The 21,848-nt window shown below is 34.3% G+C and overlaps 3 protein-coding genes across 3 annotated transcripts; 2 read left to right on the top strand and 1 right to left on the bottom strand.

Annotated features, from left to right (window-relative positions):
• Positions 1-1,085: 1,085 nt before the first annotated feature.
• LOC100261122 (butanoate--CoA ligase AAE1-like) lies at positions 1,086-4,718 on the bottom strand. The gene is made up of 2 exons (XM_059736488.1): positions 4,521-4,718; positions 1,086-2,605 (listed from the first exon to the last, which is right to left on the bottom strand). Exons 1-2 carry the CDS (start codon positions 4,716-4,718, stop codon positions 1,157-1,159), a joined length of 1,647 nt encoding a protein of 548 aa, XP_059592471.1. The 3' UTR covers positions 1,086-1,156.
• Positions 4,719-11,247: 6,529 nt separating this feature from the next.
• LOC100255900 (endochitinase) lies at positions 11,248-12,251 on the top strand. The gene is made up of 3 exons (XM_002270184.4): positions 11,248-11,687; positions 11,784-11,820; positions 11,902-12,251. The coding sequence occupies exons 1-3, from the start codon at positions 11,294-11,296 to the stop codon at positions 12,065-12,067; spliced, it is 597 nt and encodes a 198-aa protein (XP_002270220.2). The 5' UTR covers positions 11,248-11,293; the 3' UTR covers positions 12,068-12,251.
• Positions 12,252-13,193: 942 nt separating this feature from the next.
• LOC100266330 (protein TIFY 5A) lies at positions 13,194-14,171 on the top strand. The gene is made up of 2 exons (XM_003634778.4): positions 13,194-13,322; positions 13,751-14,171. The coding sequence occupies exons 1-2, from the start codon at positions 13,221-13,223 to the stop codon at positions 13,943-13,945; spliced, it is 297 nt and encodes a 98-aa protein (XP_003634826.1). The 5' UTR covers positions 13,194-13,220; the 3' UTR covers positions 13,946-14,171.
• The last annotated feature ends 7,677 nt before the right edge of the window (positions 14,172-21,848 follow it).

Below are 21,848 nucleotides of genomic sequence, written 5' to 3'. Positions count from 1 at the left end.
TTTCACTAATCGACTGAGGACATATAGTGAAAAATGTAGGTCCACAAATTGGTGACTCCACTGAGGATCAAACCCAAAATCTCCGGTTTCATAGAAGATCAAGCTTGAACACTAATTGAAAAAAATATGACATTTAATTGGTCTATTAGAGGGTACCTTCCTTTAAGGTCAAGTGATTTAATTTGCTTGCTTGCTTGATTTGATATCTTAACATGTCTTTATACTTGCTTGTCTTACATGATTATCTAATTGTTTGTTCACTTTAGCATGATTCACTATCACTTTTGTTTAGTTAGGACGCCGATGGTTTGCTATTTTACACCTGTCTTTTGCATGACTAGTTGTTGTATGATTCCCTCTTCTTTTGTATGATTGCCTATTGCTTGATTGTGTGGGACACACTTGTATCCTCTTATTTCCAAATACCTAGTCTTGGTCGACCTTGTTTCCTTTATTCACATACTTCATGTGAGACTTGTTACTTTCTGATTGTCTTTCGACCAAGTCGGTGGTTAGGAGTAGGGTCTAGCAATGGACTATATCTATGTTTGGGAGCACTATGGAGGTGGTCAACATATTGATCTTGCTTGGAGTCCGATCTTTGAAGACTTGTATAGCCCAAAGCTAGATTTCATGGATACTCGTGCGTCCAGTGTGTTTTCTTTGTTTATTTTAGATCATAGGTTTTCGGATGCACCCACACACATCATTATCCACAATAGATTACCCTTGAGTGTTGAGAGATGTGAGAACCTTGTCATTAGGAAACCCCCTGGGAAGCGAGGTAGTGCATGTGTAGAGGTGATGACCACATTACATGGAAGCACCCCGTTTCTTCGGAGGCGTATAGAGGGTTACGTACCGTAGGATGGTACGATCAATTTTGTTAGGGATCCCTTTAACCCACTCCCTTATGTTTAGAGCCACCTTATCTTTATAGGTTAAGCTTAGGACCAATTAAGATTTCATTCCCACGCGTGAGTGCATCTATGGGCTTTGAGAGCCGGGTTAGTACCCATAATATATATAAATCACTCTTTTGTGCATACTCCTTACAAAACCATAAACACACAAGATGTCTTTTATCATATATATACATATATCAACCATAAAACACCATGTCTTTTATCAAAAGACAACTGCGATTTTTAGATCATCAGGGTGGAAGTTTGCCTACCGCCTTAGCCTTTTCCCTGAGAACAAATTTTTGTATCTTTCCAGTGGAATTGACCGGTAAATCTCCAAAAATTATGGTTTGGGGAACCATATAAGTCGGCAATCGCTCTGCACAAAAATTAGTGATCTCGTCAGCACTTGTAGCACACCCTTCCTTCAACTTTAGAAACGCACATGGCGTCTCTCCCAAACAATCATCAGGTCTTCCAACAACAGCGACCTCCATAACCATTGGATGACCAACTAGCACTGCCTCTATCTCGATGGTGCTTATAGTCTTTACCCCAGAAATGATCACATCCTTGGAGCGGTCCTTCATCTGTATGTAACCGTCGGGATGCATGACTGCGAGGTCCCCAGTCCGATACCACCCGCCTCTAAAAGCTTCTTGAGTGGCTTTCAAATTTTTATGGTACCCCATCATCATAGTATTCCCCCTAAACATCACCTCGCCGATAGTTTTCCTATCACGTGGTACGCTTTTCATGGTACTTGGATCTTTTACATCAACCCCTTCCATTATCAGGTTGTGAAGCCCTTGGCAACACTTTATCTTTGCGTGTTGGTAAGAATTTGGCTCTGGGTGCCACAGTCTGGCTGTCACAGGACCAAGGGCTTCTGTCATCCCATATGAATGCGTCACATTGAATCCCAATTCTACAACCTTCATGAGAACTTGAGGTGGTGGCAAGGCACCAGCAATCACTATATCAACCTTGTGGGGAAGTGGCCTCTGATCAGTGACTGCTGCATCTGCAATTAAGTTCAAAAGGGAAGGCGCACCACAAAAGTGAGTTACATTGTGAAGAAATATAGCACCATAAATGACTTTGGCAGATACTTTTCTAAGGCAGATATTGGTTCCACAAAGAGCAGCCACTGTCCAGGGGAAGCACCAGCCATTGCAGCGAAACATGTCAACTGTCCATAGAAACACAGGCATTTGTTTCAAATCACTGCGAAATATTACGGCCAGGGAATTGAGATAGGCTGCTCTATGACTGTATACTACCCCTTTCGGATTCCCCGTAGAGCCTGAAGTGTAATTCACAGAGATGGGAGTACACTCATTGCTGGGTCGTATTATCTCAAAATCAGGCTGTCCCATAGCAAGAAGGCCATCATAATCCAAGTTACCAGCTGGGATTTTTTCAATAGTACTGGAGAATGTTGCTGGATGACAACACTCCAATATCAGGACAAGGATGGGTGGCTTAATTTTGGCCTCTGAGAGAATGTCTAATGCTTGTAGGAAGACTTGAAGGAATTGGTAGTCTACAAAAATGATTTTGGCCTCTAACTGCTGTAGTATCAATGCCAACATGGTTGAGTCCAGCCTTGGGTTAAGAGCAGATAGAATTGCCCCAGCCATTGGAACACCAAAATGCAATTCGTAGAGGGCTGGTATGTTTGGGGCCAAAGCTGCGACCTGCCATGGACAAAAGCAAGGTTTCAAAGCTTCAACTTGCCATAGAACAAACTATTTTCAAATAGGTGACATAATTCAAGATTCAGGAAGCATTTGTTGTTTCAATGATTTGAATATCAGGGTATACTGGGAAACCATGGAAATCAATTTATTAAGTGCAACAACCATCTAAGAATGAATTCAAGGATAGAGAATCTACTTTAAGCATTTAGACTTCATCTCAGTGCGCCTTGATTAAAAATTTGTGCCTTCCATTGTGGCTTCGGAAAGAAACTTGTTCTTTCATTTGGGATTCCACAGAGATACTTCTAAATTAATCCTTAATGATAGTGGCCATGAATAGAATTGTATTATAGAACTACCGCGTAAGTTTGGTTGACTTCAAAAAGTTAATGTTCGAGGTAATGAATTAAATATATATAAAAAATCAATGTGTAATCTTCTCTTAATTATAAGTAGATTCATGGACCATACCAAAGTTTTATTTTTGTTCTTCATGCCTACTTTAAACCCATATTGAAATAAAAGCAACAAGAATTTAATATTCAAAGGGGGAACCGGAGTGTAATTTATTATTGAAAGGGAGAACCAAAGATGGAAATATATCATACGAAGAATAAAGAAGAGAATAAAAAAAATTAAAAAAAGATTTCGATAGGGAGTCTTGAAAAAAAGATAAAGATAGAAAGAAAATGTTGTAGTAAGAAAAAAAAATCAATTGATGATAATTTTTGTTTTGGAAGGTGTTTGTTTTTTATTGAAAGAAATTTACTTTCAAATTTAAATTTTTTTTTAAATAGAAAAAGTCAATGTATTTAGCTTTTTCTTTATTTTTTAATATTTAATAGAAATAAAATATTATAAAAATAAATAATTTGATACTTAATACTATTAAACAATATTTAGTTTCTAATTCTATTTAAAATTAAATAAAAAACACTACTTAAATGATTATAATATTCTTAAAAAAGTGAATTTATTTTTATGATTTAAGAATTATTCTATAACTTTTTAAATATTTATTTAATTAATTTGAGAAAGGTTTAAACAATAGTATAAATTGTTAATAGTATTTGATATAAAAATTATCATAAAAATAATTAAAAAGTAAAGAAAATAGAAAAATTTTAAAAATAAGATTGAGTATAAACAATAAGAAATAAGATACAAAATGATTGAGTCTAATAAAATATAATAACATCTAAATACATAACATGATTGTATCACTTGATACATGTCAATTTAGCACGTAAAAGCCAATTAAAAAAAAATCATATGAATCAAAATTAAAATTACATCATGTTGATGTGACATAACTACAAGATTCTCAACCTTGACATATATAATATTGTCCTTATAGAAAAAAAAATAAGAAGACTTTGAATGAACAAATCCACTCACGCAAGCATATTCTCTACATGTTGTCACCATAATTAGAAAGGACGGAACAAAGAAAGACGTGACTAATCGGTGTAGGACACTAGTTTGTGCACCCACTACCAGGTGCTTATTTAAATGACCATTATACTTAAATAACATGCGTACTAATGTCTCCATCTCCATAATCTTTGCCAATGAAAAATAATTGAGAAATTAAACAATTGATAAGAGATTAGTACTTCCATGTTACATCACTTTGTACTACGCAGTTGACCCCTGGCTTCCATCGTTTACTTACAGTCAGCTATTCAGAAGGTTCCTCTACAAAAGCTTCTTAATTTTGATTCTACAAATTTTGAACGTTAAACTTCTTCGAGTTTAAATTAATTTTGAGGGGGTGATATTCTTTTCAAAGTTAAATAATAATAATAATAATAATAATTAAGCAAAAGGAAGAGCTGAGTACTGCAGCCCATTGATTCAATAAGGACAAGGTATTAATCAAGTATTCCAAGGAAGGCTGAGCAAACTTTACCACATCACCAGGGAAAATCTCCAGACGTGACAGAGCAGAAGCCAGGTTGACACATCGTTGAAGAGTGTCTCTCCAGGTATACCTCACCGTGCCATAAATGATGGAGTCTTTATCTCCATAAACAACAGCTGCTCTCTCTAAGAAGCATATAGGAGACAAGGGCACGTAATTCGCAGAACATTGAATCAGACCCTCCATGAATGCAGTCCAAGTATTGTTCTTCCCCTTGATCAGGAGAAGAACAAGAATGACGGTATAAGAAGGGCATTCATGTGATTTCTGACTCAGCCCATAAAACCTAATATAAAAGGGAAAAAAATGTACGGTGGTGAGTGATCAGGATGAGAACGTCACGTAATTTGGCTATAGTTGCATGACGCTCCTTTTTGTGCAAATTAATTCATAAATTCTCGCCTTTACAGGGATGAGAGTGGCATCGTGGGATTAGGATACAACCGACTGATACTCTATCGTCCTCTTAATGGCCTCATTGCTATCCACTAAATGAGCCCACTAGAGTTGTTTACTTAAAATTCTTTGAAGTGACTGTTGAAAAGAATCTCAAAAGCTAGCAATTTTGAGTCTATTTTTAATATTTTTATTTACATAATTTTTTATTAGAAAATATGTTATTCTTAAGATTTTGCTGTACAATTATATGATGAAGACATTTTGATTGAAATGATGATTCATTTTTTGTAAAAAAAAAAAATTAGGATTTAAAAGTTTTTAGGACTTTAATTACTATAATAAATTTATTTCCTTTCGTCGCATGAACATAGATATACTTTGCAACCTTGTTTTATCATGTGTTCTCATGTGATTGTTTAGTTGTTTATTATTATTATTTTTAATTTATTTCTCATCTGATTCTCTATATCAAATAATATCGTAATTGATATATAATCTTTGGGGTTAAGCACAAAATAGTAAAATTTTATGGAAATAAATTTTCTGATGCAACAACAAATTAAAAATCTATTCATTGAACAAAAAGTGTGTAAGACTATATATGACAAATGAGATGTTTAAGAGATAAATAATAATTAATAAGGTTGCTAGTGTGATCCATTTAAATCTTTTTAATGAGGCAATATATAATATGAACTCGATAAAGCCATGGTAGAAGATATTTGTAATGGTTTAGAGTGATTGTGCATGATGAAAACCTTCTCAAAGAAGTTATATGTGAAGAAGTAGTATAGTCTACTTATGACAAAAATGAACATCTACTATAATTCTTGAATACATTCAACCGATTGATTTCACAACTTTTGCAATTCAGGATCATGTTTAAAGAAGAGGATAAAATAATTTTATGGATAATAGGTATATCCATAGGAATTGAGCTCTAATCAAGATTAAGAATTTCCACAAGGGTGATCAAAGATTGGTAAGAATGATCAATTATCTTCGTGGTGTTTGTTCCTCAATGTACAAGGACGATCACATCTTTAGTACATGGGATGAGTAATCGTGAATGGTGACCATTTTCACTGAGGTAGGACATTTAAAGCTAGCTTCCTAGGAATATTAAGGCTTCAATGTATGAGGTGAATGATTGTTCATTACAACACTGTAAGATGATTAGAGGACTTTTTAGGATCGTCAATCATCATTATTATCGCCATCACATGTTGGCCTTGCTTTCCTTCTTTTATGCTACATGTTTACACTCGGATAATTGATTGTCATTCCTAAGCTGTCTGACATTCTGCTTATTTAAATGTTTACTTCCTTTCTCTTCATGATAAATGATCATCATATATCCATTTTTGGTAGCAATCGCTACCCATTTTCTCTGCGAATCTCTTATATCCATGTTCTCTCCCTCAATTATACACATGTAGCTCACCCATATCTCTTGTATACAGCTTACACATATTTCTTATAACCTGTATATAATACAGTGAATGGCAAAGGAAATAACATGCTCTCATTTTTCCTTCTTTTCTGCAAACCTAACAGCTTTTTTAGCTCTCTCTCTCTCTCTCTCTCTCTCTATATATATATATATATATATATATATTCTTAAGGGAAGAGAACAAGCTACTGGACGTCCCCATCGTGGCCATGCCCTGCTGGTAAACAATATTATGGGCGAGGAGTCAAGGACCCATGCAACTCAAGTTTCTTATGATTGGATTGGGTTCTATAAGAGGTGCTGAGTCATGTTGCAGATTGGCTATGGCGACAACTTGGATTGCTAAAATCAAAGGCCTTTTGCCTATTCTCAATGCTGTGTGAAGTTATGCTACCAAATGTACTGAAAGTTTGTGATCTCAGTGATGAAACTACCTAGAGGGATTGAATAGCTAATGCACCAACATGTTCAACTAAGAATATAAATAATGAGACCAAATTTTCCTGTGCAATGGAAAATTAAATTTGTTCTATCAATCACATTAATATTGTATCATATGGATGAGAATCCGTGCTCCATTAATTCTTGGTAATTATAGTCCGTGATTATAGTAAGTGTTTATAACCTTTTAAAAAAAATTATAATTCAAGCGTTAAAAAGATTAAAAATATTTATCAAAATCATTATTAAAGTACTTTAAAAATGTATTTGATAATGATTTTAAAAAATATTTATAATCTTTATAATATTTAAAAAATTTATCTTTTAAGTATTATAAAAATTGGAAATATTTTTTAAAATTACTACTAAACAAATTTTAAACTTTATTATATATTTTAAAAAACCACATCATTAAGTCACCGGTCAATTTAATTGGAACTGGGTTGCTTAGTGCTTATTTGGTACATTGCAAATTAATTGCCTCTGCAAATTAATTGCCATGTGAGATCTAAAAATGAGACGACAGAAGCAATTTAAAATGATATTCAAGTTGGTACGATGAGCACATCACTGTGCCATAAAGTGTGGATCGATTGGAGATTCTTTATCCCTAAGAATCTTATGGTAGAAAGTGCATAGCATGTGATTTGCAGAGCATTGATCTGGATTCTTCGAACTGGAATAGTGATATGAATTCTGAGTCAGACCATAAACCTTAATATAAAAACCAAAAGAATATGTGTACGTGCTGGTAAGGGACAAAGATCGAAGGCATCAACGTAATTTGAGGCCCATTGCATCAGAAACCTTTTTATTCCTCATTTTTTTTTTCCCGGAGGAGTAATGATGATGTCTAGTTGCAGGTTATTGGATGGCCATTGATATTTCACGGTCTGGATAAGGATAACCATCACACAACAACACCCCACCCAATTTATTTATCTTTTTTAAAGCGAAGAACGCCTAGTCATGATTGGACAGAGGCTGACTAGGGCCATAGAACTGAAACACAAATTGGATTTGCCTTCACTCCTCACACTAATCAAATAAAGATAAAAAAGTTATAATAATGATGAAGGTTTTTCTTCTCCTTAATTGTAGTTGTGTATATTTTTTTAGTTGCTAACGAAATCACTAAATCATATGAGGGTTAAGTACAACAAGAGAGGAATCTTATCATTCAACAAATAAAAAACTTCTCCTCAAAGTGTCACACCCTTCAATCGTAGAGAGCTTATAAGATAGTTCGACCATTGCAAGCTTGATGAAGAGCTTAATTGATCCCCAACATTCATTGTGTAACGTAATAAAATTGAGTAAGATTTCATAATCCAACAATATTAATTGATGACTTTGTAGTCAAACAAAGAAGCCGAAATTGTCACCCTATGACATGGAAAGGGATGAAAAAGAAACTTAAAAATATATAGCATATGATAACCAGTTTAATTACAAGTATCTTTGAAAATGAAATCTAAATATAGCATATAATAGGATTATTGGAGAGTTACTTGTAACTTTCTATTAATCAATGGAGGAAGGTACTTTTGACAAGATTTCAATTGCAACTACCTCCAAGGATGTATCAAAGATAATACAAAACACAAACAAAGCTAGTAGACAAGGGACAAAAAGTTAATCTGCAAAGTTTTAGAGGAGAATATGAAAATCTGAACATAAAAGAATTGAGATCAATTTCCAATTATTTTTGTAGAGTATTGGCAATTGTGAATTGATTAAAAAAATGATACAAATTTGACTAAAACTCTTATGATTGAAAGAAGTACTTTGATTTTTAAATTTGAAGTCAAATCGTTTTGACTATTGAAAATTTAGATTTTATGACCAGTGATCAATTTAACTATGAGATTATTGCAAGTCTATGAAGAGAGATTAAAGAGCAAGAATGAAGAAAAATTAAAACAAGTTCTAAAACAAAACTTACATTAAAGGACAATGGAGAAAATTTTGGAAATGAAAAAGTCAAAATAATAGTATTAGAGATATTTTTTTACACCTCATTGATTGTTACACTGAATAATCAAAATTCTTATTATCACCATTTTTTTTTTCTTGGTATCTTTGATTAGTTTGATATTTACTCTTATGAACCAATGAAATACCTATAATTTGGTACATGATAAATTGTCCATCATTTTTTACAGACAAACAAATTGATTTGATAATAAATATACCTCTTTTCATCAATTCTATAAGAGTTAAATCTTTATGAATGAGCATTAGATCCATACTCATTTCTAGTGTATTGACATCTAACTTGATACATCGAAAGAAAAAAACATAAAATTAAGATAAAAACATTTTGCAAAGGAAAAAAGGAAAATAAATAAATATAAAAATCATATATTTTTTAAAAGTATCTAATTATAAAAAACTAAAGATGATTAAGCATTCTACATTCTTTTCTAATTCTTTTAGATAATCCAAATAAAAAAAATTAGATATTTCTTCTTCCTTAATTTAAAAACACGATTTATCAATTTAAAATTATGAAAAAAATCATCATTCTTATTACATAATAATTATGGAACTAGTCTTCTTCTTCTTTTTTGTCTTTTTTTTTTTTGTAAATAAAAGTAAAAATTATAGTAAAAAAAGAAATGTTTTAGAAAACACATTCAATGTTTTGAAAATACTTTTTAGAAGTATTTTGGTATGTTTTAGATACCAAATTATAATGTTATCATAATTTTAATTTATAAGGGTTAAAAACCAAACTTTTGATTTTAAAATTAAGTGTTTATTAATTAGAGTTAATGTGGGGCCACAAGCTTTAAGTGCCCTAAAAATAAAATTTCAGCTTTTTAGGGCACTTTAAATGCTCCAAAAAAATTTAGTCACTTTAGGTAAAGGATAGTAATGAAATTTTGGCCCATTATCTTGCTAAATGGCCTTTGAGGGAGTCTCTCCTATTTTATTTTGTCTTCACAAGAATTATCAAATTTGGTTATTATCATATTTAGCCCACCTTATTTGATAATTTTATCTTAAATGAATAGCCCCGAGAACTGTATTCTTTAAATATTGAACAAGCACAAGGGCATCCCGGATGTATGTGCATGTGTGGGTGTGTGTGTTTTTTTTTTTTACTTTTATAAATCGTTCTTTATGGACGTCCCATTCGTATTTTAATCTTGTATCACTGCCTAATCAACTTAATTTGTATGTTTTTTCCCCTTTCCTCTTAGTGTGTACATGTTTACAGTTACTCTGAAACAATCTTATGCACCAAATATAGATATAAAAGGAATGGAACTGGAAAATTAATTGAATTTCAGTGAAAATTCTATCACATGAAAAACTAAACTCAATAGGAAATTCATTTAGACGGGCACTTTCCAAAAGCCTAAACTAGGTGAAAGAGCTAGCTTACTTGAGAATTAAAGTAAAAGCCCATTCATTTTGGTTTATATATTTGCAACTTAAGTATTTGTTGGCCGTTGATGTTCTACAGTCCAAATGATCATCCCGTAAGTTTGCAATGAAGCAGTCGATATTGCATACCATCCATTTATTTTCCATTAGAGTGGAGTCCTGTTCTAGAATGAACCAGGGTAGCCTTGGCAGATATATCTGAATTTCATATATAAAATGTCTCATTTTGTCAAACTGCTGTGCCCCGTGCTTCTTGGATCGATCTGATCAATCATATGTGATGTAGTTTTTCATAAAATTGATTATGCTTCCATTTAAGAAGCAAATTAATCTACTGATCTAATAATCCTTATTACTGATAGAACAGAAAGCAAGGTTAGAGGTGGGAGAATGTGATCCAGTCCAGCCAATCCTACAACCATTAACTAATTTCCAGTTTGGGTGTAGGTTCCCACTGGTAGAACATAATTGTGAGATCTCTAGGTTAATCACTCTGGAAAGCTCTGAAATCTCTGGAGGTTGGCTCTACTGATAGCCTGGTTTCACCATTCTTATCTTCTTTTCTCTTTAACATGAACCAAAATTTGCAGTCCATGCACTACCCTTTCCTATCTATGTGGCATCTGGCTCCTGCTTTCATGTGCCTGTCTTTACCTTCTAACACCTGGCTCACTATGAAGATTGAAAGGCTTTGCATTGCGGAAATATAATTTTGCACTTCACTGAAGTCTTCACATTGTTTGTCTGATTCAAAACTGAATCGGCATGATACAAAAGATAATGATGCAAGGGAAACATTTCTGCCACGTTTCGTAGCCCTTAATTTGTAAAGACCTAAAACTGCATTGAAACCATTAGAGAAAATCAAAGGTATTACCTCAGCATCAGCTGAAACCATTGTTCTTTTGTGCATTTTTCCACAAAAGAACACCACCTAAAAGTCGCGAGCGTTTCTTGACCACCATCTTTGAATTGAACACAGCCAAGGAGAACCGACATGTTACACTATAAATGTATGCTCTCAGTATCATGCATGCACCACACACTAGACACATACTAAGAGTGAGAAAAGATGAGGCTCTTGGCTGTGATTCTCCTTGCTTTAGTTTGCCTTTCAGGAATCTCCGCACAACAATGTGGGAGACAGGCTAGAGGTAAGAGATGCGCAGGGGGCCTATGTTGCAGCCAATATGGGTACTGCGGCAGTACTAGGCCATACTGTGGAGTGGGTTGCCAGAGCCAGTGTAGGGGTGGTGCTTCAGCCGTTGAAGCAAATACAGTCGATGACATTAGCACTGTCATCACCCCTTCCGATTTCAACCAAATGCTTTCAAAATGTGCCAATCGTGAACTCTTCAATTACGATGCTTTCATCAATGCCGCTCGCTCTTTCAGCGGCTTTGGCACCACTGGGGACATGGACACTCGCAAGAAGGAGGTTGCAGCTTTCTTTGCGCAGACCACAGGTTAGTTCAATCACTTAGCTTCTTAACTGCTGGTCATGTAAGTATTATTCTTATTTTGTGAACTAACTCTAAAATGACCATTTTTTAATACCCCAGATGACAAAAATGCATGTGTACCCATCAAACTCGCTCAGTAAGTGTCTCAGTCCTTTCCACTAGATTAATAATTCAGAGACATTGCTTCATTTCTGACTTTGGCCATTGTTTCCACCAGCAACTACAATTATGAGGCAGCGGGTAAGGCCATCGGAGCAGATCTTGTAAACAATCCAGAGCTGGTAACCAAAGACCCAACTGCATCTTTTCAGACGGCTATCTGGTACTGGATGACCCCACAAGGTGACAAGCCATCAAGCCATGATCTTACCACCGGCAGCTAAGAAGCCTTCCTGCTGGCGTGGAAAAGTGCTAAGTACTCTTAGCAAGTATACTATGTATACTACCAGTGTCTAGCTACTAATAAATAACCGGACGCAATTTTCCTATGTACTGGAAAATTGGTTTTTGTGCAAAAATAAGATCTTCTGATATATGAATGAGAAAATGCTTTCAGTTTCTTTCCAATGAATTCCAGTGTAGTTTTTGAGAGGAAGCATCTACGAATTACCTTAGAGCATAGGATCGAACTAGTCATTTTTCCACTGCTCGATCGTGACAAGTTATGGCAACACCTTGTCCTTCAAGCAAAAGTTAAAATAATTGCAAGGATGATTAAAATCAACTCTTGAATGAATGAACCTATCGCATTATGACTCTGCTATCATGTTCGCTTCTTCTTTTCTTAAAGCATTTTTGACATGCAGGCTCTTTGATACACGTTACAGCACTATAAGTATACCCATTTTTAAGTTTTACTAGTCCAACTTCGCTGTTAGAGAGGAAAAACAAAAATGCAAGTTAATTTCACTTACCTTGCTTGAAGTTTTAACTAAATATAATTAGTTGTCATTGGTTGAAAATTTTGTCTCATACTTCCCTTATTTTGAATCAGAGAAGAGGTGAGAAAAATATCAAATTAGAATGATAGAAGAAACATGTGATGAAATTATTTATAAATTATTTAATTTTTATATAAAAGATGAAAAATAAATGAAATTATTTTGAAAATTAAATAAACTTTTAAATTTTGTAGTTTTATTTTATTTTTATTATTTATATTTATAAATTATTTAATTTTTATATAAAATATGAAAAATAAATTAAATTATTTTGAAAATTAAATAGACTTTTAAATTTTATAGTTTTATTTTATTTTTATTATTTATATTTTTTTAAAAGAATTATCTAAAGAGTTTATCCTTTAAATTATTAAGTTTCTAGTTTGCTTCCTAGCACATGGTAAGATGGCGAAAGGTTTCCAACTTGATGTGTAGTATATTTTATTTTTATTATTTATATTTATAAATTATTTAATTTTTATATAAAAGATAAAAAATAAATGAAATTATTTTGAAAATTAAATAGACTTTTAAATTTTGTAGTTTTATTTTATTTTTATTATTTATATTTTGTTTTTGTGTTGGTGATTGAAGGATGGAGACGGGAAGAGGAAGCCCACAGGAGCAACCGCAACAGCAGCAGCTTACCATTTTCTATAACGGAAGGATCTGCGTTTGTGATGTTACAGAGCTTCAGGTATATGTGTTTCGGCCTGGTCTTTTTTTCCCCCTTTCAATGAAATTATTACTTGAAATGTTGCTTCTCTCATGGGTCTGTTGATGTGGGTGAAATGGGTGAAGTGACAGTCGCCCCCCAGCCTGTTTTCCTGTAAATTAAATCTTCTTTTGGGGTCTGTTGTACCTTTTGTATAAAGGCAGTCAAAATATAATCTATCTGTGCAAAAACAAGTATTTCACAGGTTCCATGAATGTGTTTGCAGCCAACTCATGCCGGCCCCCCACTTGTATTCAAAATTCCAAAGCCTTAGTTATTTGCCAATTTCATCACACATATAAGTTGTTGATTCTGTTTGTGAGCATATCATTTGACTAGTTTCTGATTGTGTTGAAACCATAAATCTAGCAAGCTGACAGTGAATTAATAAGTTTGTTGGCATATTGCAGGCTAGAGCCATCTTACTGTTTGCAAGTAGAGAAATGGAGGAAAAAACAAGAACCCCGACTGCCTCAGACGCTATCTCGCCATCTCTGCATTCTCAGATATATAGCCCTACTGGCCTTTCCATGAAGAGATCGCTGCAACGCTTCCTCCAGAAGCGGAAGAATAGGATGGAAGCAACCTCCCCATACCATCGCTAGTCATGAATCATGACCACCTTTTGTTGGTTTGTCCTTTTAATATAATCCAACGCGATTCCTGATTTTGATCCAGTTGAGAAAACCCATCTTGTAAATTTTCTTGCTATTCATCCCTGATGCCATATGAGACTTGTAAATTAAGAAAAATTTACACTCGTGTTCATTAAATTGCCTTTGATTTGTTACATCAATTTATAGAGATTTCTGCTAGAAACCATTGGTCAAAGTTCTTGACGGTTTGTGCAGATCACAGAGAGAAGTGAATAGTAGTATCAAATGAGATTGTGACATACTTCCATCCGATCAAGCACTGGGCCAATTAAGTATTCAATATGAATTATTTGATTAAAATAGGTAGTAGGTATGTTGAAAAATCTGTTCTGTTTGCCAAGGAAAAAAATTATAATATAAGACAGAGGTTAACTACTTTTATAAGTAAAGATTTTCTTGGAAATCTAGAAATTAGTTGTGGGTAATTCCTTCCTCATGTCTCCCACCTTTCCCTCACATGGTTTGCTAAGATTATCACGCCAACAAAGACAAAAGAAAACAATATCACTTGGGGATCGCTTTTGGTACATGGATATTCATTTTAAACTTCTTTTTACTTCTGAAAGCAAAATATGACCAAACGTTTAAGTGGGATTTTTGTTATTTAATTTTAAAAATTGACAACAAAATATCTTAATAGAAAAGAGTTAGAAACAACATGTTACATGAATTAAATGGATCCATTGTTCTTATTGGAAGCAATACTATATATTATTGTTATTTGCATGATGGTGATGGCTGACTTCCTCCTCCTCCCCCTCACCCCTCCAACCAACAGCCCACAAAACCCAATGATAAAGAATGTGAATATGGAAAAATTTTGTAGGTGATTAGGTGTGGAAAAAGACACTTTCAAGGCGAAGTAACATGTGAAAAGTTTAATTCGCAGTTGAAAATGTAGCACGATATGATTATTGAAAGCAAAGTATAAGCTAAGCTTTCTTCAATGGTTCCCTTGTTTTCAGTCTGGTGTTTGTTTATTTCTTGTTGGTCCTCCTCTCACGATCCCACGACGCTTGATTAAGGACGTGGTAAAGTTTTATCTATAACAAGTAAGATGCGAGTTTCTTTCATAGAGAGAACTCAGAGATGGTAAAGTTTTATCCATAACAAGTAAGATGTGAGTTTCTTTCGTAGAGAGAACTTAAAGAAGTATCTAACACTTCATATATCATGATTTCCTTCTTATATAAACACATTTTTAAATTGTGGTCTTATGGAATCCTAAAATGGTTAATATACAATACACTTTCAATGGACATCTAAATACCTAATTCATTTGTTATTATAAATTAAAAAACTTTAAGTATACTCAACGTCTTTTCATTGTGAAGTCTTCTCTTTTTATTTAAACACATTTTTAAATTGTGGTCTTATTGAATCCTAAAATGGTTAATATACAACACATTTTCAATGGACATCTAAATACCTAATTCATTTGTTGTTATAAATTAAAAAACTTTACGTATACTTAACTTCTTTTCATTATGAAGTTATATTTTCAAATTATAGAGCTCTTGAATTCCAAAATAGGCAATATATACACCACAGACGAAAACGTCCTTTGTTAGTAATGGACATTTAGGTTATGTTTAGTTTTTGGTAAGTATTAAGAAAAGAAAAAAAATATTTAAACAGTGATTTTCTCATATTTGATTTTATCATGAAAAATACGAAATAAATAAATATTATTAAAATTAGTTAAAATTTATAAAATTTTAAATTATTTAATCTTTTTATAATAAAAGAAAATAAATTAAATAAATTTAAATAAGTATATAAAAATAATTTATTTATTTTAAATCTAATTTTTATTTTGCTTTATTTCTTATTTCTTTTTACTTTTACTTTTTCTATTTTCTTTTTCTCACATTTTCTCTCAAATTTCTCACCAAAGATAAGAATAACCAACCATGGACCTCCAAGCACTAGAGTCATTTCTCCATACAAATTTAAGTTATATATATATACCAAATATGTTTTTCCTTATTTTGAATGTATATATATAACTTGGGTAATTATTTAAAAAAAAAATTAAAAAAATTAAAAACTTTTACCCATTACAAATTTGACCTTCAAAAATAAAAAATAAAAAATCATAATTAAATGTTATTAGAAAAAGATAACATTTACCCTTAGTACTAAATATAAATATTAAGATTTCAATAAAATTACAAAAATAAAAAATATATTATAAAATCTATTTAATTTTCACATTTATTTATCTTTTTATCTTTTTAAAATTTATCTTTATTTTTTTCATGCAATTAATGTTGAAATTTGTTTTTCACTTATCAAAAATATGTGTGAATTTTCTATTTTGTTTTATTATAAAATGTTCATAATAAAAATGAATATTTTGTAATTCTTTATCTTATTAAATAAGTTTCATAGTAGATTCCTTTTGCTTTCAATTTGAAAATTTTAATTTTTTGAACTTTGGAGATTTAATTGGATAATAACTAATTTGCAACTAAATTATATAATTATACTAAACTATATTTTACTTAATTTTTGATAAAATTTAGTCTTATTTAATTATTTATATTAAGATTTTAAAATTTAGCCAAAACTGAAATTGAATTATTATCATTTTTTTTTGGCACGATTGTTGGAGTGATTGATAGGCTGCCAGATTTGGATTTCCGTATTGAGACAAAGTTGATTATATCCACAAGCAGCATTCTGTTCCACCACTCTAAACAAAGAGCCTCCGTCTATAAATAGAGTCATTTGGCTTCAGTTATAGGCAACCCAAGTTACCCGGCCGGGACGCCGGGATGTTCAGTAACCTTTTGGAAGGGCTGAAACCAGTCATGGTAATGGTGATAATTCAGATCGCATTTGGTGGAATAAATATTGCTACGAATGATGGCATGAGCGTGAAGATTATGGTCGCCTGCCGCTTCCATGGTTCCCCTTGCTCTAATAGTAGAATGTTAAAAACTCGATCTCTTGCTATTCTCACCCGGTTGAATCAGCGAATGACCCGTGGAGTGCGAACGCGGGAACATTCCAGTGATTCGTGCCTTTCCATGTTTTCAATTTTCAATTTCAATGGCGTCGCTTGCCTGCTCAACATCTCTCTTCTGCTGCCCCTGTTATCCTGCATGCGCAACCGCTCTGACCGCCGCAGAGCAGCCACCCCCACCCTCCGAACTCATGTCGTTAGGGCAGAAGTTCAACCCCTCCATGGCTGTAATGATCGCCATCGTAAGCGCCTTCTTCTTTATGGGGTTTTTCTCAGTTTACCTCCGCCAGTGTATCGAACGCCGCGTCCGCGGACGATTCAACACGGAAATCGTTGGAATTGGCGGACATCGCTCGTGGTCTGAACAGCTCGGATATTGAGAGGTTTCCCACTTTCGTATACTCGGCGGTAAAGGCGCACAAGAAAGGGAAAGAGGGGCTGGAATGCGCGGTGTGCCTAAACGAGTTCGAAGACGACGAAACGCTGCGTTTGCTCCCCAAGTGCAATCACGTGTTTCACTCCGACTGTATCGATCTTTGGTTGGCCTTTCACGTCACTTGTCCGGTTTGTCGGGCCAACCTTACTCCCAAACCAGGTGAAAAATTCTGCGCTCCAGTACCCATTTTTGGGCCTGAAACTGAATCCGATGAATCGGACACCAGAGCAGAGATCGTTGAGGCGCCAAACCAAGTTCCGATTGCCGTGGACGCGCAGTCCCCAGATGTAATGAATCACTGGAATGTTCCCGCGTTCGCACTCCACGGGTCATTCGCTGATTCAACCGGGTGAGAATCGCGAGAGGTCGAGTTTTTAACATTCTACTATTAGAGCAAGGGGAACCATGGAAGCGGCAGGCGACCATAATCTTCACGCTCATGCCATCATTCGTAGCAATATTTATTCCACCAAATGCGATCTGAATTATCACCATTACCATGGCTGGTTTTCAGCCCTTCCAAAAGGTTACTGAACGTCCCGGCCATGTGATATCTTAACACTGGGTAACTATTGTACTGCAAGAACTTATGTACTGCAAGAGCTTTAGATAGTTGGGTTGTCTATAACTGAAGCCAAATGACTCTATTTATAGATGGAGACTCTGTTTTTAAAGTGGTGGTTGTGGACTAGATAGAGGCATGGCACAATAAAGCTCCTACGGAGGTGGGAAAATTCTTTTGAACTTACCACGTGGGTATAAAACGGCAAACCTAATTTTTGATAAAGATTGGTTTGGACTTATCTTGTGACATAAAACGGCAAATCTAATTTTTGATAAAGATTGATAAAGATTGATTTGGACTTATCTTGTGACATAAAACGGCAAATATTTTCATATAGCAATCTCTCATGTAATAAAAATCCAATCACCATTTGGAAGTATTTTTCCCTTTTTTCTTTCAACATTTTCTCTGCAACCAAACAGAATATAAAAAGTTAATCTACAGATATCCAATTATTGCTTTAGTGAAGACATGGCATGTTTCAAGGAAAGAAAGGGAAAACCCGCATTAGCCATCAAACAGAAGCAAATAATAAGATATACCATTCAAGGATCAAAGCAAGAGGAGCCATAGCAGCTGCAGCAAAAATATATCTGTAAGCCACCGTCATCATGGTGTTCATGCCATCATTCTTAGCCAGTTTCCACCAGAAATGTATCAAGATCTAAGAAGAACCATCAGGCGAAAGATCATGAGTTTACGAGATTTCTGATCATGTAGTTACATTGGAATGAATCCAAAGGAGTGTCTGTATACTCTATCACTATTGCGAGGTGCTGCTAATCAGTGTTGAGATTAATTCACTACACTATCTAGCTTGAGTTCATTAATTTTTGGGTGTTTGTATATTTCATGCAGTGCACATCCCTCAAAATAAATAAACAAAAGTAAGAAAAGAATTTTAGTAAAAAAAATGAAAATGAAGATGAACAAACTGGAGTATGGATTACAGCATATGCACAAGTTTCCAGGTATGGTTACAGCATGCTTCATATTTTCCCATTTCACACTGTTCTATCCTGACTCCTGCTGGTTTCGGGTTCATTTTGATGATTGCATGTGGACATTAGATACTGCGCATGTTCTATAGAATCTGAGACCCTTTTTATACATTTTATGTCTGGTTCTGCTCTGGCTCCTTTGGCTCTGTTTATGAACAATTTGTGTATTTCTCTATTTATGAATAACTTGAATATGGATCCATCACTGAATCTGATTATTAAAGATCATGCTTCTGCTTTCTTTTGATTCCACTCGTGTCTAGCTCATTGACAGTCCATGAAATAGAGCTAAGATTCATTGATGTTTGGTTTATTTGTTCGTTTGTACTCTGCCCCTGTTTTCGTTTCTTTCCTGGATTCCTCTGTTTCTGGTATCTCTGAGTGAGGATACAATAGCTATGGTCAAGCAACCAATGAGAAGTCTACATATATCTGGCATCCATCACCATTTGGTTGGCGTGTTGGAGAAGTAAGGCAACTTGCAGCTGAGGGTGGTCATTTGGCTGTCTTGACCGATGCTTGTTCCTTGAAGGAGTTGTGTGGATTTAGGCTTGCAGACAGTGATGACTTCAGTATATGGTGATTACCTATTTTGGTGTACGTGGGCTAATCAAAAGAAGGTTGAAGAAGGATGATCATCTTAAGATCGGGAAAGTGTACCTCTACTGAACCCTCGGTAGACCCAGAAAAGATGCACCAGATTCTGTTTGGACTCCTTAATGGTCTGCGGCATTCTCCTAAGAAAGTTGGGAATTCTTTTGCTCTGAAGAAACTGTTCGAACCTTAGGCAGAGGAATCGAGTTAAGAGCAAAGCCATGCACAGACCTGTCAATGGGTTGTTTGTGAATGAAGGTGAGGAAGTTATAAACCCAGAAAGAGGTTATTGAAGCTACATCGAGGGGACTGATTATTATCTGGACAGCTTCCAGGTGTTGAAGTCCTTCAGTTGATAAAAGCTAGAATTAAGTACATTCGTTGAAGGAGGCATTTTGGTAATGTTGATATAGGCATGAAGGTGGAAGTTGGAACAGAGAATTGATGCGGTTTTCTGAATGAACATGCTTCAGTTTTCTCCATATACCCATTATCATCCAGTTTGTGAAGATGGGGATATCATTGATTGCACTGACATTCACAAGCAGCCCGCTTTTGATCATCTTGCTCTAAAGAATCAGACCATTCAGATGCCACCCGGTTTATGATCCAACAACAGAGACGAGGACTGAAGACAGTAAGCACCTGGAGATACACTCGTCAGCATGGCCTCTCGTCCTGTTCCAACAGCATGCCAAGTTGATTCTACCGGGAACTTCCTGCGCAACACCTTCATTACCCATGATTTTGAGCCGCTGGTTGGGCATTTCGGCCTGGCTAGGTGGCAGCTTGATGGAGACACAGGTGTGGGAACAAGAGTAATTGGAACACTTGGGTATTTAGTTCCAGAATAGGCTTAAAGTGGCCAAATCACAGAAAAGGTTGATGTATGTTCTTTTGGGGTACCTTTGTTCGGAGATTGGCCCAGGCATTTCCAACATAGCAGTTTCTGTCAGTAGACTTTCAGTGCCATGGTGATTCAGCATCGATTGATACTCAGAGATGCGCCTTCTCATGGAATCTATTCCTGAACCTATGAGTACATGAGAGAGCAGCTTCACCCAGGCTGCTGAAGCTCTGACTGGTTTAGTGAAGGCTTCTTACCATCAGAACCATTTAGAAATACTGATCCAGAGAAATCAAATCAAGGAGATTGTATTCTCTTTATTTCCAGCAAATGATAGAAGCAAAGCATCTACCGTACTAGTAGGGAATGAACTGAAGTTGGGCAGGTGAATATGATGCCATCATTTTTATCTATTGGAGTTCTGCAAGAATTTGGACGGAGATGCAACTCAAAGGTTGTGTCCAAGTTTGTTGTAAGCATCTTTAAAGATGCTCAATGACAAGCTGCTGAAAATGCTCTTTACGTCTTAGCTGATAACTATGTAGCATATATCATACCACATTCGGGAGCTGGGGACAAAGATTTTGATAAGCTTTCACTTTCAAATGAAAATGGGTCTCTGTGGGATACTACTAGTGCTGGATCTAATGACCTGCTAACGGAAAATGGGTTGCCCAAAGAAACCATTTCTGAGGCTGGTAAAATGGCACATGGTACTGCTTCCTCCAGAAAGATAGAAAAATTCCTAAAAGTAATAGATTTGGTATCAAAACATACCCTAGAAGATAAAGAAATTTAAAATATATGATGATTCTGTTAAAGAGTTGAATCAAGAAAAATAGAAGTTATAAAAAGCTACTCGATCTTAAATTATTTATTTTGTTTGTTATTATTTTTTTTATAGACTTCATCATTATTAATTTATATTTCCTTGGGCCCTTAAGAATTTTTTTTTTTTTTAAAATAATCTTATGCATTTAGCAAATTCATTGATTTAATAGATTCGCCCTGGAGACCAAAAAAATTTACTATTTAAATTAGATTACGCTTTGTTCATTTTTTATTAATTATATACAACTTACTTTTTTGGGTTTTATTTGTCTCAAAACAACTCCAACTTCTTCAAATTCAAGTTAGATTATTCAAATTGTAAAAATGTAGAAATCCCTAAAGTACTTTATATTTCCTTATTTGGTTTCTACTATATTTTTAATTCCAAAAATTATTTTTGGTAAGTTTTAAAATTATTTTTTATCTTGTTTGATTGTAAAAAAAATATTTGAAATATTTTTTGGTAAGTTTTAAAATTATATCTATCTCTAAATTGGTATTTAATTCTAATTGAGAAAGATTTTTGGAATTTTTTTTTAAATTAGGAAACTCTCCATAATTCTAAAAAAAAAATATTTTATAAATATAAATAAAGATACAGCTCATT

This window comes from Vitis vinifera, chromosome 4 (genome assembly GCF_030704535.1).
Source record: "Vitis vinifera cultivar Pinot Noir 40024 chromosome 4, ASM3070453v1".
Taxonomy (NCBI): Eukaryota; Viridiplantae; Streptophyta; class Magnoliopsida; order Vitales; family Vitaceae; genus Vitis; species Vitis vinifera.
The sequence above is the reverse complement of the archived record's forward strand: the minus strand, read 5'-3'. Positions and strand labels throughout refer to the sequence as shown.